Consider the following 19,176-nt stretch of genomic DNA (forward strand, 5'->3'; position numbering starts at 1 on the left):
TTATTTATAAATGTTTTATATATATATATATATATGTTTGTAATTTTTTATATATTGTTATATATTTATATTTATTATTTAATTTAACTTTTTAATTTTAAAATGTATTATATGTACTATATATGTGTGTGTGTGTGTGTGTGTGTGTTTTTGCATTATATGCATAAATATGCTTGTATGCTATTTTCCAGATAACAAAATTGATGTGCACATTTTAAAACTGATTTAAAAAGTTTGTCATAAAAAAAAATATTTTGTTGTCCACAGAATTCTCCAGAAGTCACACAGGTTTGGAATGAGGACAGAATTTTCGCTGGGAGTCTTTCTGCAGGAATACTGAACATAAACAGCTCCAAATATTACAATAATACAATTTACAAAGGTCACAGTCCAGGATCGGTTCACTGTTACTATCATCTACATCACTGAACGTGAAATTCTGTGTGAATTAACGAGCCACTCAACCAGTCGCGTGAGTTTAGAGCGGGACTATCAGTTTAATTCTATTTCTTTTCTTTCTCTCTGTTAGCCTGTCTTTTCCTCTCTGTCTCTTACATTGACGGGCTTTATAAATACTTTTCTCCTGGATGCACTCAGGCTCTGTTGTCATGGTAACTGTGTTGAGAGCACCCGCCAATCATCCTCTCACTCCGCAGGCCACGCCCCCTCATCCAGGCCTGTTTCTCTTCATTACAGCAGCAAACCATCGCTTCAGCCCTAATTGGTTCGTTGGGTGTTTTGACCACAAATGCAAATGAGCCACATCCTTAAGGTCACACCAGCAGGGCATGATGGGATATACACAGAGAACTATATGTGACGCGACACTGTATAATTGCTTTGTGAGGTTAAGAGGGCAACTGCAAATGTACGAGGTGATTTTTAACAGAGCGACATGCAAATATTGCACGATGAGAGAGAAAATAGAGTGTGATAATCATGTCAGCATCAGGATAAACAATTACCCATCAGGCAGACTGATTTAATTCAGTGTTTACACCGCTGCAAATTTAGTTACACATCATCAGATTATCACACCGTGTGCTGAAATCACAACAGCAGCAGCGGAGGACACGCATAATCTTCCTCAAATCACTTATATTCAGATATTACTAACACGCCGCTTATAATTAATACAAAAACCCTGTTATTTAGATTAAAATATCACACTTCAACAAATACAGTATTCATACTCATGAAGTAATTGTGTTGGTCTTACGAAATAAAACTGATCGTAACAAATCGTAAGCTTCAGACCAGTGTTATTTTAGTATCACTGATATACTATTATAGTTTCTATTCATATTTTTGGAATTATTCATTTTGATTCTTATATTTTTCATTTCCTTTACATTTGAGTTAAATTAGGTAATAGATTTGTGGATGTTTTTGTCTTTTTCATTAACTGTTAAAATATATATATATTATGTTAATTGTTATTTAAGTTTTAGCTTTAGTTATTTTAGTACTGTATTAGCTTACTAAATTTGTGGGTGCTATAGTCATTATTAACTAAACAAAAATGAGAAATGTTACCTCGGTAACTATCTGAAATACATTTATTTTTATATTTTTTAATGTTTCAAATATTTTAAGTTAAATATTTCTATTTTAAATAAATTCTGTTTTATTTCAAGTAAAAAAATTTATGATAAAAACTATATTATTAGTATCATATTATTTCGTTAAACATTACAATGGTAACTTTTTTATTTGTTTAATATTTTTTATTTAGTAATAATAATAATAAAAATTATTATTGTTGTTGTTATAAACATAATTCTTATATTTATATAACAATATATTTAATACAAAAATAACTTGTTAGTTAATAATAATAATATTAATTGTTTGGTTTATTATTATTATTATTATTAATAATAATAACAACTACTACAGTTTATAAATAATAATAATCTTATTATTATTATTATAGTCAAGTTGAAACAGACCAAAAAATGCTGGATATGATGTGACTCGTTGCTAGTTAAGCATCTCTAACTGTTGCTCAGAGTCGGAGTCAAAAACATGTATTAAAGCACTGGTGTGTAACTGTTGGTGCTACAGATGTGAGCGTGTTTCCTCCACATCCCTCGTGTCAATCAGTACAGCCCACAGGCCTCATGTGATCGACAGCTGCTGTAACACTGAAGGTCAGATCCGGCCTTCTGCAGGACGACAGACGGGAGACGCCAGAGACGTCAGTTTGTGTCAGTCCCACTGCTTATAACACCAGCAGCTCAATCCATCCTCATGGATGTGATGGCTTTGGTCCGAACCCTCGCTGTCTGTCTGAGGTGGAAAAGCCAGTTATGTCTGGTTCACTATCCTTGTTGGGACTCTCCATAGGCGTAATGGTTTGGATACACCAACGTTACACCTAAACCTACCCCTCACAGAAAACTACTGGCATTTTTACAGACAACTCAAGTCCCTATGAGTTGGTGTGTATTCAGGTTTAAGTCCCCACCAGTATAGAAAAACATGTACACACACACAATCCTAAACATACACTGAATTTACTACATGAATTAATGCAGCAATGTGATACTTAGAACCATTACTTAAGATTATTTTCAATAGTTCAGAGATGTCCAAAATCTCCCTACCATTTTTTTAGATAATTAATATTCTTAATTATATTCTTATATCACATAACACAACACAACACAACACAACACAACACAACACAACACAACACAACATAATATATATATATATATATATATATATTCCATGGTCTGTCTGAATACTCGATTCTGATTGGCTGGCAGGTATGCATTAAAACCGTTGATTATCCCTTACATATCAAATGAAAAAAATATATATTGTATCATAATATACAGGTATTACATTTATATTAAATATCAATTTTTTTTTTTTGGAGATAAATATTATACTTATTTTATAATATTCTTATATCTAATATCATATTTTATTGAAAAATGTATATATATATATATATATATAGCATGTTAATTAAAATATATATAAAATGAGAAATATATTAAATGATATATTTAATGCTTAATTTATATTAATCATTATATATTATATTTATACTTTAATTACACATGGTTATAATTACATATAATATTTATATTTATACTATACATTATATTTTTTTATATTATACTTTAATATTAATCATTATATATTATACTATGTTCGAAGGCTGTAAATCAATGAAAATCTATCATTTAATCAAATTACATGATGTGCTCATTAATAGATCAAATTACATTACAAATAAAAGCACATGTCAATATTTTCTGGTAAAATCCATAAATGTAAAATATTGTGGCAGATGAGTGATTGAATAGACGTAGACTGTATATCATCTAGATTAGTCAATACTATCATTTAATCAAATTACATGATGTGCTCATTAATAGATCAAATTACATCAATATTTTCTGGTAAAATCCATAAATGTAAAATATTGTGGCAGATGAGTGATTGAATAGACGTAGACTGTATATCATCTAGATTAGTCAAATTATAGTTTGTTTTATTTCATATCAATGAACAAAAGTTCATCATTGGCCTACAGTCCACAACAATGCAAATGTAATTAACATTCATGAGCAAAGCTAATAAGTTTTATATTGTCTCCTGGCACTTTTTAAATGATTCATGAGAAAGTGAAGCGGACACATCATGCCACGAGTCATTGAAAAGTAATAATTATCTCCCATGTCCTCACTAATTATCATGGTTTGGTTGCTACGCAAGACAATCAGCAGAACTGCTGTGGAATCTATTTTTTGTCTCACCAACATCCATCTTGACATCCAAATATCCCTAACCGGCCATAAGCCTCTTCACGATAACAGCTCTCACTATTATAAGCAAATCTGTGAGAGCGGCGCTCATTAATATTCATGAAACCAATATGAATATTCATTTGGGTGAGCTTTCACATCATCAAAGCCAACAAGGGTCTCTTGTGTCCACCCACCTGCCACATCTGATTCACAGATTATTAAAAAATATCTTTCTTATCAACAGACCGTATAAAACTGAGACGGATCACCAGCAGCTGCAATGAATGGGAGAAATTGGAAGTCCCGCCTTCCAAATACAACAGCCAATCAGCCTGATGCTTACTTTTAAGCTTGCATTCAGCCTTTGCTCTACTCTGCACTTGTGCATTAGCTGTTCAACTTGAAATACACAGTTCTTAGCACCATTTAAGGGTTATAAACAGTGTTTGACACCATTCATGTCAGATCTTTAAGAGAATTTGGCAAGAAGTTTCAGTATTTCCATTGCAATTTAGGCAATTACATGGAATTTTACCGTATATGGCAGCATTTTCCCATAAAAAACCATTCTAAAGAAATGCTTAATATGGCAGAATGTATTAAAACCAAATTCAGTATTCATCTTATTAATAAAACATATTATATACAAGCAAGCAGATGAACACAGAATATGAACGCAATGTGCAAAGTGTCACGTTAAATTTTTCCCATAGAAAACAATTATAAATAATGTACTTAATACAATTTAATACAGTTTAGCACATTGCGTTCATATTCCGGGTTCCTCATCTTTTATTTATATAATATGCATCATCAATAAGGTGTATATTCTGATTTTGATCTTTTAAAATCACTGTATGAGAATATTAAGCATACCCTCCCCGCCCCCCGGATTCTCGATTTTATGATTTAATACAAATTAATAAAAAATGTGTCTAATTAAATTAATTAATATTTATAATAACTTTTTTATAACTTTATTTATTAGAGTTTTTCTTGAATACAGTATATGCAAACCTTACATATATTTAGAATAACTTAAATAAAATTAATTTAAAAATTGAATCAATCTTTTAAAATGTAAAACAATTCATTTACAACAACACATCACATTTATTTTTATTTTTTATTTTTTATTGTGTGCTTTATGATTTAATACAAATTTATCAAAAATTATGTCTAATGAAATGAATTAATACAACTTTTTTATATATATAAACACAATTAATAAAACAATTTAATCAATCTTTAAAAATGTAATCAAATGAAAATATAACAATTCATATACAACAAAACTTTGCATTTTTATTTTTTTATGTTTTTTTCTGGGTTCTGCATTTTATGATTGAATACAAATTAATCAAAAATTGTGCCAAAGGAAATTCATTAATAACACTTATATTAATACAATTAATAAAACAATTTAAATCAAATTAATCAAATATAACAATTAAATTACAACAAAACGTTGCATTTTTATTTTGAGTCAAATAAGGCACTGCACAACAGAACTGTATAATTCAAAACATGGATGAAAAATATCTTGGTTGCATGATATTCCTTTAAAATAAGTACATAAGTACATTTTAGTATACAATAGTAATGACCTTCTATCATAATTTCTTCAAGTTAAACCAAACTTTTATTTTGGTTGGATCTCTGAGTTTCAGTGTGTTTTTCTCAAATGAAGCGGTGGATCTCGATATGATATCGTTTATCACCCTACTGAATACTAGGAGTTAGATTAGTTGTGCTTGAAAGCAGTAAATCCTACCTTCTTCTCCAGCGGAGCTGTTCTTCCTGACGGCCTCGGCGCTGCTCAGATCCTGCTCTAGGCTGCTGGGGACCGCCGTGATGAGGCTTGACGTCTGAGACTCGCCTGCAGACGTCGAGATGGTCGTCCCAGTGTCTCCAGTGCCGGACGTCAGGACGGAGGGAGTCGTCGTGCTCTGGGCGACGAGCGCCATCATCTCTGTTGTGCTCTGGTTGAGTCTCTTGGGTTTGTTTCTGCGTCTGTACTGGATTTCTCCACGAGCCTCGTGTCCGTGTGCGGCGGTGGAGAAGGAACCAGTGCTCGTCGTCAGCGGCGTTTGGGACGACGGGTACGTGTCGCCCCACGAGCTGCCCTCCGTCTCTGGGACTCGACTCTCTCCGGAGTAGTTCTGGGTCGAGACGGAGACTTTGGGTTCAGGGGATTCGGTTTTCTGCTCGGGTATTTCGGTCACTACGACCCAATCAGCTGTCGTCGCCGGACCGTCCTGTGCAGGTCGACTGGTCTGAATGTCGCCCGGTCCGTTTCTGGTGGCGTTTGGTACGACTGAACTCGTGGACGGAAAGGAGGTGATTAATTTATCAGTGACGGCTGAAGGACCAGACAGCCATGAGGGGCTCCACCACGACCTCAACCCTACAGACACAAACACAAGCCAGTGCTGTTACTGATAACGAAAAATAAAGTTCAATAGAAGTAAACTAATAAAACTAATAAAAAACAAAAACACATAACAAAATGGCTAAAGTAAGTCAGTTTGAAATATTAATAAATCATAGCCTATGAATAATACTAAAATAAGACTCTAATAACACTAAAATAAGATTCCATTGCCATCAGACATTTTTTCATCGGTTTTGCATGTGTATTCCAGCCAGTGTTGTTATTGTTAACTTACAATAAAGCTATTAAAAATCGTTTTCATTAACTGAAACAAGTTTAAGTTGAAGTACAAAAATCACTCAAACTAAAATTGAAATAAAAAATTTAAAATTTAAATAGATTTTTTTTTTTAGAAATAATAAAAATGACAAAAGCACATAATAAAATGACTAAAACTTAAATTAAAATGAACTGAAACAAGTTTAAGTTGAAGTACAAAAATGACAAACTGAAATTGAAATAAAAAATAAAAAAGTTAAATAGAATTTTTTTTAAATAATAAAAATGACAAAAGCACATAATAAAATTACTGAAACTTAAATTAAAATTCAAATGAACTGAAACAAGTTGAAGTTGAAGTACAAAATTGACTAAAACTAAAATTGAAATAAATAAATAAAAAAGTTAAATAGAAATATTAAAAAATAAAAAATAAAAATGACAAAAGCACATAATAAAATGACTAAAACTAAATTAAAACTTAAAACATAAAAATATAAACATATTAAAATTTTTATAAATATGAACAAAATAATAAATAATTAATAAACAGCATAGCCTATAAGTAAAACTAAAATAACACTTATTCCATGTAATGTATTCCAGACAGTATTGATAAGCTATTAAAAAGTTTTCATTAACTGAAATGAAGTATGAATTAACTGAAATAAAATGTGAATATTCAACAAGAAATGTTGCCTTGGCAACTAACTGAAATAAAATAAGTTTAAAAACTACAAACATAACAAAAAGACTAAAACGTCAAAGTAAATTAAATATAAATAAAAAAAATAATTCAGAAATATTAATAAATACTATAATAGTAGCTAATAAATAATACTAAAATAACTAAAATTATGAATTACATTTTAGTATTACTATAGGCTATATTATTATAGTATTTACTTACTATTTCTGAATTACATTTTTATTTATATTTAAATTATATTTACATTTTTATTTATTTATATTTTCTATGTAAGTTTTAGTCTTTTTGTTATGTGCTTTTGTCATTTTTAGAAATTTTTTTTTTACATTTCTATGTAACTATATATTTTTATTCAAATTCATTTTTGTCTTTTTCGTCTGTTTGCCTTTAGCAAATAAGCAGCACTATCAAAGTAGAGACTAAAAACACGCTTCCAGTAATGAGACTGATTTAGTCAAAGACTCATTTCCAAATGAGAGTGATGATTATTAATTTGTCTGTGGGGCTTTATTCAATCAGCAGTTATGCTCTTGTGCATTTAGACGTTGCTCTTTTCAGATTCATTCCTCCGACCTGTTTTTTTGTCTCTAGAGAGCGGCGAACCGTCTGCCAGATTCTCATTAAATATTCACTTGACTCCAGTTTTTATCTACTCGTCTAAGACTTCAGGCTGTTTGCCTTTTGTCAAGATTCACTAATATCATTACTATTGCTCATTTTTAGGATTAGTGATCTGAACCAAACGTCAGCGAGTAACTCCATCCGTTCATGTCTTGAATGAATGATTCCTCAAATCATGCGTCTCGAGGTGATCAGATGCACCATTTTCATACCATCTTAAAATATGAACAGGTTTTAAAACTAAAGCTAGGATTTTAGACAGATTTGAAACTGATTTTAAAAAACTAAGCTAAAATTTAAAAAAATTATTAGTTGAAATTTCATTTTTGAAACTAAGATTTAAGGGAAAACTGAAAATATATATTTATAAAAATAAAAGCAATTTTTCAATTATTTTGATTTCAGTTTTAATTTATTGAAGCTAAGATAATAAAAAAACGTAAACTTAAAAAACTTAAATGAAAATTAGAAATGTTGCCTTGGCAACTAACTGAAACAAAATGAGTTTAAGTTTCTACAATTCAAAATTACTAAAACTGAAATAAAATAAATTAAAGCTAATTAAAAAAATTATTTCAAAATTAATAAAATATAACACATGATTGAAACTTAAACTAAAATTAGAACGAAAACTGAAAATATAAAAATAAAAGCTATTTCTCCATAATTTTTTTTAGGTTTTATTAACTTAAATGAAAATCTAAAATCTTTTAACTTAAATTAAAATCTTGCCTTCACAACTAACTAAAATAAATAAATAATCAATTTAAGTTATTAAAAGCTATTTTATAATTCATAATGATAATAAATACTGTAATAGCATATAAATAATACTAAAATAATACTTAAACACGCAGGTGACATCTCAACATTCACAGCATTTTTGTGCTGCTGACAAATTAAATCCCAAATGTTTTCACTTAATGCACTGAAATATCATTTCACAGCAGCAGAACTAACTGATGGCTGATTACATTGCAGTGATACAAAAGCAATGGATATTTTACAACAAACACGATTTTAGAAAAGAAAGTAGCTCTGTTCCAAAACCTAGTGAGACGCCTTGCTGTCTAGTATGCAGTTACATACTAAAAACATACTTAACACGAGCATGCACACACTTTCTGCCACTTAATAAAACAGTAAAAAGGAAATTGCGACTCACAATGGGGAATTTATTTCTTTGCAATTTTGAGCAAAAAACTCAGACATTGTGAAATAAACTTGTGAAAAAATGTCAGAATTGTGAAATAAAAAGTCACAATTACCTTATTTATTTATTTTTTATTCCATGGCAGAAATAGATTGTTTATCTTAATTAATGAGATATAAAAATAAAATAAAGAAATTAAAAAAGGTAATTGTGACTTATTTCTCAATTCCCTCACAATTCTGAGTTTATATCCTATAATTTAGGTGTTTTTCTCTCAAAATTGCAAAGACAAAAGTCCAAACTGTGAGATAAATCAATAAATCATTGCAATTCTGAGTTTCTAAAATATGTTTTCTTCCGTCGTGGAAAAAAAACAAAAAAAACAAAAGAAGAGAATTGTTTGAAATTTACATTTCGCAATTCTGAGTTTATATCTCACAATACTGACTTTCTCCCTCCTCGACATTGCAAGGAAAAAAGTCCAAATTTTATTCAGTTATGAACCGCGTGCTGACATGTTTCGCAATGCAACAATGCACAAAATCAATCTTGCATCGCTACAAGCTAATAATAACCGATTGCTAGTACGGCTGCAGGCCAAACGCTCGCGGCTGCATTGCTGTACTTGTTTCTGGCTCAAGGCAGCATCCTAATGGAAATGAACCCTCACAAATGAGGGGTTTGAAATGCATTACATCATAAAACAGCACAGAAATATTGGGTGAGCTAGTCTGTTTTGGTATGTCTTGTATATCAGCAGAACAAACCACACAAAGCACTGGAGCGTACAGTACAGCAAGTGTGCATGAGTGAACAGTGTGGATGCACTTTTCCAGTTTCTGGCTTCCCGTCTCAAGCTTTCAGCCCTCAGTTATGAAGTTTCCACTGCCTTCATGGAAAATGGAGTTTAATAATGTAGGCGACAGGCCTAAGTTTCCATTTGATGTTAAATATTAATGCTGCCGGGTTCAGTTTGGGCCAGACAAGGTATCTGTATTAATGAAGACAACCTTCAAACTTTACCGCTCGGGCCTCCTCGACAAACGGAGACCAAACTCCAGTTTGCTGTAAGAAAACAGTAGGGCTGGGTATCGAGTTCGATACTTTTTAGGCACCGACTGAATTGCCTCGAAACCATCGAGTATCGAAAAACGTCTCATCGTTTGGTACCAAATTTCGATACCTAAGCGTCAGTGAGCCAATAAGCCTGCAACACACGACAGATCGATCAGTGTTTGACATTCGCGAGAGCGATTCGAAAGCATATGGAGCAGTCTGCTCTCTATAGCTCTCGTGGTACTGTAATACACCGATCGGTCTGCACAGTCGGTCCGCGTCAAGTCGAACACACCTACTACTGTAGTTAACACCGGTTACACTCTCAGAGATACTCTCACACGTGAGGCTGTAGTGTGAATTCGTCCCAGCCCCCTTAGATGTAAGGCTATATTTACACTAGTACGTTTTTGTTTTAAAATGAAAACGATCCTCGTCATACTGGCGTTTCCACTGCGTTTCAAGCCGGCTTTCCATCTCTCTCCGACAAACGACAGACCCGGAAGTCATTCATTTCCAATGGAGAGTAGCGCGGGAGCTGCGTGGAGCTCCGATCATATGCTGAAGTCCGTTCATACTACACGACCGAAAGCGCGTGTTACGTGACCATTCATGCACACATGCTACATAAGACAATAAATACGATTTATATTCCGCTTTTAATCAAAACTCACTTTAAACCACCATCGAGTGTTTGTAATAACTTCTGATTGCCGTCTAATGTGTGTTTTGGCCATGTAATGTTGCTGAAATTAAATATGTTATAACCTCTGAGTCAGAGCAGCGATCATGGAAGAGAGAACACAAGCAGACAGCGCTGGAAGCTGCTAATGCTCATCAGTAAATCAGTGGAAAATAAATAGAAATCATGATTCTGTCTGAGCTATGCATTTTAAAACTAACACGCACGAGTGTAAATGCACCTATCACAGATGTGTAAACTGAAGACTATTTGAGCTTTATTAAAACTATTTGCACTGATTTATTGTGTTGGTTACATTTTGTTCCTTTGTGCAGTGGCTCAAGAGATGAGTCTGAAAAATAAAACCAAAGTTTTTTTGTTTAGATAATGTAATCTTGTTCAAATTGATTTCATAAAACTGGTATCGAAAAAAGTATCATTCAGGAACCGGTATCGAAAGTCAAGGTATCGGTATCGGTATCGATATCGAAAATTTTTGAACGATACCCAGCTCTAGAAAACAGTGAAGCTGACAGAACGTCCTGCTGACTTCCTCCCGCTGGGTTGAGCTTGATTTATCCCACTAATGCTGACAGATCATCTCTCAGCTCAATCACACTTAACACTTAAAAAAGCATGTCTAATTAAGTGCTATCATGAAACTAATACAATTTAACAACAATTTATTAAATGTGCAACAAAAATTAAGCTAAATAGAAATAATAATAAAAAAAAATAATAATAATAAAAATGACAAAAGCACAAAACAAAAGGATTGAAACAAGCTAAAATACTGAAAATATAAAACTGAAAGCAATTTTAACATTATTTTTATTTCAGTGTTAGTGATTTTATATTTTAGTAACTCTTTTCAAATTTTCATAATTTTATTTAAAAATGTTAATAAATACTATAATAGTATATAAATAATACTAAAAAACACAGATTGTTGTTTTCACTTGATGCATTTAAATATAATAAAATTTTTAAGGCCCAATGAATTCAGTTTTTTCCTAAATTCAGTTAATTCTGTTTTAATGGTAAAATAAAATTTGAGTAATCAAAAAGCATGTCTAATTAATAGAAATAATGAAACTTATACTATTTAACCACCATTTATAAAAAATGTTAACAAATATAACATTTTTAGGCCCCTATGAAATCAATTTTTTCCCGAATTATTATTATAATTTTATTTTATTTTTTTTACATTTTTCTAGATTCTGTTTTAATGGTTACATTTGAGCAATCAAAAAGCATGTCTAATTAATTGAAATCAAGAAACATACTATTTAACAACAATTTATTAAAGGTTTAACAAAAAATTTTAGGACCCCATGAAATCAGTTTTTTTGTTGTTGTTGTTGTTGTAAATTCTCCCCAAATTCCATGTTTTCTGTTTTATATTTTAATAATCAAAAAGCATGACTGATTAGTTTAGTGAGTTGAGTCAAAATTGATATATTTTTATCTAAATAATTTTACTTTGCTGCATTATTATTTTCTACAGTGTTTTAGATATATACTATGAAAGTTTTTGTTAATATTTTGAAATAGATTTTATTTTTATATTTTCTCTTTTAATTTTAATTTTAAAGTTTTAGTAATTTTATTTTGTTTATCATTTTTATTCGTTTTTTTTTTTAAAATATGCCTACATAGTTAGTTTTTTTTGTATAATATGTATAATTTTTTTTGTATTTTATGTCAGTTGTTTATTTCAACTAACAATATTTTTATTTCTATTTTTGGTTTTAGTTAACGATAATGACACTGGTGTCCAGCTCGGTTGTTTTGATGAACTTCTCACTTAAACTCTAGAAACTGTAAAATAGAGCAACTGTTCTGATTTTGTCTAACAATCTGGATGGAACATTGAAAATTACTCAGAAGTTTATTATTGATATTGAGGATTTAAAAAAAATTTATATCAGTTTATCGACCAGCCCTACTTAAAATGCATCTTCCTTTTCAGAAAATATTGTTGTGTTGCGTCCATTTCTTTCTTTCCCTCTTCTGTCATATTCACCTGATCCGGGAGTGGTTCTGCCGTCTGTCACGCTCGTGCTCGTCGCCTCAGCTTCACTTCCTGTCAAGTAGCTCCAGGGTTTCCATAACGAGCTGACGATGCTGGTGAGGGGACTCTTGGCCTGTCCTTGAGGAGCGTCTGAAGGAGCTGCAGGACTCACAGACTGACCAGACAGACCTTCATCCTCGTCCTCTTCCTCTCGGGCCGAGCCGCCAGGACTCAGATCAGGAAGCACCTGTCGGCTGTCTGGGAACGAGTCCAGCTGGCCGCTCCAGTCCAGAGACGTGTCTCCGGCACGCAGACGGACCGTCAGATACTCGGCCGAGAGCTCAGCAGGTTCAGCCGTGAGCGGCTCTTTGTCCAGATCCACCTGTCCGGTCCAGTTAGAGGGTCGAAGGTCAGGCAGGTCCGACTGGCCGGCAGTCTGTGCGTCTGGAATACAGTCAGATATGAGCTAGTTTAACATCAACACAACACATTTTACTTGCGAATATGATAAACAACTAATTTTATCAACATACACCACTGTTTAAAAGTTTAGGGTTGGTAAGATTTTTTTTTCAAAAAAATTTGATCAAAGCTGAATATTCAGCATCATTCCTCCAGTTTTCAGTGTCACATGATCTTCAGAAATCAGTATAATATGCTGATCTGCTGCTCGAGAAACATTTCTGATTATTATCAATGTTGAACACAGTTGAGCTGATTCATATTTTTGTGTAAACTGTGATGCATTTTATTTTTCAGGATTCACAGATGAATAGAAAGTTCAAAAGAACAGCATTTATTTGAAATAGAAATCATTTGTAACATTATAAATGTCTTTACTGTCACTTTTGATCAATTTAAAGCATCCTTGATTAATAAAAGTATTAAATTATTTCGAAAAATCATACTGGCCCCAAACTTTTGAACGGTAGAATGTCAGAAAGCTATTAGTTTATACTTTTGATGCAGCTATAATTCATACAAAACACTTGCTAGAAAAATTCTTAATAATTTTCAACACATTCTAACTTCTAAAAAAATCTGAATTTTAATATAAATCAAAACATTACAAAAATGTTTGCAAAGTCATTTAGAAAAAGAACTAAAAAGCAGAAAAAAACGTCTGTTTAATTTTAAAGAGAGTGTGAAAATCATCATGAAAAACTTTTTTGCATCAATTCTTTTGATGAAAACCTTGACTAATATTATAAGTGAATTTCTGGGGGGGAATCATTACTGTCACTTTTGATGAATTTAATGCATCTCTGATTAATAAAAGTATTAATTTACTTTTTTTAAATCTTACTGACTCCATGGCAGCTATAATTCACATAAAACACTTTTGCTGGAGAATATCACTGATTTCTCAATCCTTTTCAACTCACTCTAACTTCAAAAAAAAAATTTGTAACATCACACAAAATATTTAAATCAACAGAATTTAAATAAATCAATACATTAAAAAAAGTCATTTAGAAACAAAACTGAAAAGCAGCAAAAGCCGCCTGTTTAATTTTAAAGAGAGGGTAAAAATGGTCCTGAATAAAAAAATTATTAATTAAATATAACTATTTTTAATGCAAAAAGCCTTGACTAATATTATAAGTGGACGTCTGGGGGGAAAAAAAAGTTACGAGGTAAAATATGTCCCCTTTACCAATAAAACAAGAAGTATTTAATGTTTGTATTTTATTGCAATGAAAGGTGACTGAATTAAACAGGCTTTCTCTTCTGTTGACGTATTAAATTCAATGACCTCAGATTGTCTCTCCAAACACATTCCTCAGCTGCTGGAGCATGTGCAAGAAACGTCAAAGTCACGGGTTCGATTAGCAGACGCACACATGCTGATCACGCGCTGTAAATCACTTTGGATTGAAGTCTGTCAGATGAATATGTACAGATGTTCAGAATGACACACCTGCTACTGTTTTATACTGTGCAAAGTCTGCAAATATTCTTAATGCATGGAATATCCCACTACATTTAGAAATGTGAAGTATGCAAAAACAGCACTGAATAATGCAACTCAACTTTCCTTTTCCAGTGTGACAAATTTTACAATTTTTAACACCATCTTAACCATTATTTGCCTTATTTAACTTAGTATGCAAAATGTCAACAATTTTTTAGATATTCTCGAAAAATCATACTGGCCCCAAACTTTTGAACGGTAGAATGTCAGAAAGCTATTAGTTTATACTTTTGATGCAGCTATAATTCATACAAAACACTTGCTAGAAAAATTCTTAATAATTTTCAACACATTCTAACTTCTAAAAAAATCTGAATTTTAATATAAATCAAAACATTACAAAAATGTTTGCAAAGTCATTTAGAAAAAGAACTAAAAAGCAGAAAAAAACGTCTGTTTAATTTTAAAGAGAGTGTGAAAATCATCATGAAAAACTTTTTTGCATCAATTCTTTTGATGAAAACCTTGACTAATATTATAAGTGAATTTCTGGGGGGGAATCATTACTGTCACTTTTGATGAATTTAATGCATCTCTGATTAATAAAAGTATTAATTTACTTTTTTTAAATCTTACTGACTCCATGGCAGCTATAATTCACATAAAACACTTTTGCTGGAGAATATCACTGATTTCTCAATCCTTTTCAACTCACTCTAACTTCAAAAAAAAAATTTGTAACATCACACAAAATATTTAAATCAACAGAATTTAAATAAATCAATACATTAAAAAAAGTCATTTAGAAACAAAACTGAAAAGCAGCAAAAGCCGCCTGTTTAATTTTAAAGAGAGGGTAAAAATGGTCCTGAATAAAAAAATTATTAATTAAATATAACTATTTTTAATGCAAAAAGCCTTGACTAATATTATAAGTGGACGTCTGGGGGGAAAAAAAAGTTACGAGGTAAAATATGTCCCCTTTACCAATAAAACAAGAAGTATTTAATGTTTGTATTTTATTGCAATGAAAGGTGACTGAATTAAACAGGCTTTCTCTTCTGTTGACGTATTAAATTCAATGACCTCAGATTGTCTCTCCAAACACATTCCTCAGCTGCTGGAGCATGTGCAAGAAACGTCAAAGTCACGGGTTCGATTAGCAGACGCACACATGCTGATCACGCGCTGTAAATCACTTTGGATTGAAGTCTGTCAGATGAATATGTACAGATGTTCAGAATGACACACCTGCTACTGTTTTATACTGTGCAAAGTCTGCAAATATTCTTAATGCATGGAATATCCCACTACATTTAGAAATGTGAAGTATGCAAAAACAGCACTGAATAATGCAACTCAACTTTCCTTTTCCAGTGTGACAAATTTTACAATTTTTAACATCATCTTAACCATTATTTGCCTTATTTAACTTAGTATGCAAAATGTCAACAATTTTTTAGATATTCTTGGACTTCCACCATAACAGCTGAACGGCACTTGCTGAATTAAAAGTGCAACACTGAAGTCATTCAAAAATAGTATGCAGTATACTGTAGATATTGTGCAGTATGCTGAACATCTCAAATAATGATATTTACATTATAAATGTATTTACTGTCACTTCTGATCAATTTAATGCTTCCTTGCTAAATTCATGCATTAATTTCTTTTTTTTTTATCATGACACCAAACTTTTGTACAGTAGAATATGTGTCAGATGTATTTATATACGTTTTATATATAATATAATGACAGCTATAAATTAATATAAACACTTTTGTTGGAAAATACTACTGATTTCTGTTTAGTTTTCAACCCAATTTAACTTACGGGCATAAGATATTTACATTACGTAAATGATTAATAAATAAATAAACTACAATAAATACAATTATTATTATTGTTGTTGTTTTAATTATATATATATTTTTTATTGCATAGTATATTTAATAGAATAGTTTTATTATATTTACTTATTTAGTAAATAAATAATTTAAAATAAATATTTAATCATTTAATAATTTCTAAAGTGAGGGTGAAAAATGGACTGAAAAAAAAATTACAATAATAATAATAATAATAATTTAAGAGGCATCAGACTTACTTGCTTTCTGGGTTACTATCAATTCTTAAATAAATTGTAAAAAATTATTATGCTATATTAATAATATGTTAAATTATTTATTTATTTAGTACATAGTATACTTAATAGAATATTATTTAGTATATTTATTTACTTAGTAAAAAAGTATTTAATAAATCATATTAATGCACACATAATAATATTAATAATAATTATTATTATTATTGTTGTTGTTGTTATTAATATTATTGTTTATTAATAGAGCATTGCACTAACAAGTTGTAACATCACCATAGCGACATATTAAAACCAGATTTAAATATAAATCAAAACAATGTTAGCAAAGTCATTTAAATACCAAACTCTTAAAGGTACAGCAGCAAAAACAGCCTGTTTAATTCTAAAGAGAGGGTGAACAATGGACCTGGAAAATTTAATTATGACTATTTTTGATGACTAAAATTATAAGTGGACTAAAATGTTACAAGCCGGTAGAATATGGCCATGTAAAACTAGAGCTTCTGATGAATTGAGTATTTATTTTTGTTGCAACATTATGGTTCACACTATCTCTTAAGCATGATCAAATCCCTATTGCATGGGCTAGATCAAAAACAAAACAAAATAATAATGGCTTCTGTAATGCACGACTGCGTAACACGGCGATGCATACCTCGATAGCAGAAAGCATCGAACCGCGCGCTCCCGTTGTTCAGTTCTGTCGGTGAAACCGTCCGGACGCCTGGTTCTCCAGCGGGACAGTCTGAGCGCAGCGAGCTGACGGAAAACCTCACGCTCCCATCAGACAGCCAGGCCGGCTCGCAGTGGTCCAGCCCAGAGCTCCAGGCCAGATAGAGCTGACCGACGGTCGCCAGCCGGCCCCCCAGAGACGCGCAGTGAGCCGAGGCTTCGACGTGAGTCAGTCGGTCAGGAACAGCGGCGGGAAACACTTCACCTGCAGAAACACAGGACGGAAACAGCTGTAACTGCACTTCGGCTGGACAGATGGCTTGTGCATTTAGCTGAATTCATGGCACAACACTGGGGAGTTTATAATAAATGTTACAAAACAGCATCATGCATCAAACAGCATCATCAAAAGCCCATTACATTTATTTCTATTACACGTGAAAGCGTCTCACCATTATTCATCCATAAATTACAACATGATGATTTTGGTAAATGATTAAAAATGCATTTTTTAAAAAACAGTTATGAATAATTCATATGTTGTGACTAACAGCTCCAGATACATTTCTGTGATGTTACTGTAATAGTTCATTAAAAAAATATAGAAGTTTTGGTAACTTGTCAGAAAGTTAATAAAATACTAAATATGATACTTTTTATGAAACATTTTCACATTTTCATCACTACTAATAGCTTTCAGAATTACTGTCGATTTTTCTGTACTTACCTAATCAAATAAAATGTATTGTTATTATTTTACTACTTTAATTACATATTATGTATTAATATCATACATTACGCTATTTTTTAATTTAAATGTATTTAGTGCATAGTAAACATAATAGTGTATCATTTAGTTTATGTATTTATTTAATAAATAATAAATACTGAATACATTAATGTAACAAATAATAATAATATTTATTTATTTATTGAAAAATCATCTGTAAGCCTGGAAGAAATAATAATAATAATAATAATAATAATCTACTATACTTTTTATGAAAAATGCATAATTGAATACTGAAAATTTTAGACAGATTTAAGAAAAAGAATCAGCAGTACTAATTGCTTTCAGGGCTACTGCAGATTTTTCTGTAAATAAATAATCAAATAAACAAATAAATACAATTATTATTTTTATTTTACTACTTTATTATGTATTAATATTCTACAATACATTATTTTTTAATTGAAATTTATTAAGTAGCTACGTAGCATGATTAATAGTATATTATTTAATTACGTATTTATTTAGTAAATAATAAAAACGTAATATACAATTAATATAACAAATAATAATAATTATTATTATTGTTGTTGTTGTTATTTATTTAGAGAAAAATCATTGGTAACCCTGAAAGCAATAATAATAATTAAATTTTAAAATAAAATAACATAATGTTTCAAACCACAACCAAGCAGAATATTACTACTATTATTAATATAACAACTCATTATGGTTTGAAACATTTGATTGATCCCATTTTTCCATGTTTTCCGGAATCTTACCTTGCATGTCATTGGCAAAACAGTAAACGTCAAACAATTCCAAAGGGTCCCGTTTCCCATAATTCCTCACGCCTTGAGAAAACTCTGCGTGTCCATAGCAACCGAGCTCGGGTCTCTGTACGGGATACCTGCGGAGAGGAGACGGGTGTGAAATCGGACGAAACGTCTGCACTGTGGGAACTGGCTGAATCCAGATATCCGTATGTAAGTAAAGCTGTGTTGTTATGGAAACGCTAATAAATAATTTCACCGCAATATTATAACAGGATCCTTATAATAGCTGGATGTGAAGGGTGTCTGTCTGCTCACGGCTGG

The 19,176-nt window shown here is 31.4% G+C and overlaps 1 protein-coding gene across 1 annotated transcript in view; it reads right to left on the bottom strand.

Moving 5' to 3' along the window:
- The window catches only part of ncana (neurocan a), a 43,657-nt gene that overhangs the window by 16,083 nt on the left and 8,398 nt on the right, over positions 1-19,176 (bottom strand). Inside the window, exons 4-7 of the mRNA XM_016286979.1 lie at positions 18,862-18,989; positions 17,333-17,614; positions 12,671-13,102; positions 5,542-6,174 (exon numbers count right to left, since the gene is read on the bottom strand). Of these exons, the coding sequence (XP_016142465.1) occupies positions 5,542-6,174; positions 12,671-13,102; positions 17,333-17,614; positions 18,862-18,989 (1,475 nt within the window). The remainder of the gene's footprint in view (positions 1-5,541; positions 6,175-12,670; positions 13,103-17,332; positions 17,615-18,861; positions 18,990-19,176) is intronic.

This window comes from Sinocyclocheilus grahami, unplaced genomic scaffold, assembly GCF_001515645.1.
Source record: "Sinocyclocheilus grahami isolate Dianchi unplaced genomic scaffold, SAMN03320097.WGS_v1.1 scaffold216.1, whole genome shotgun sequence".
In the NCBI taxonomy this organism is placed as follows: Eukaryota; Metazoa; Chordata; class Actinopteri; order Cypriniformes; family Cyprinidae; genus Sinocyclocheilus; species Sinocyclocheilus grahami.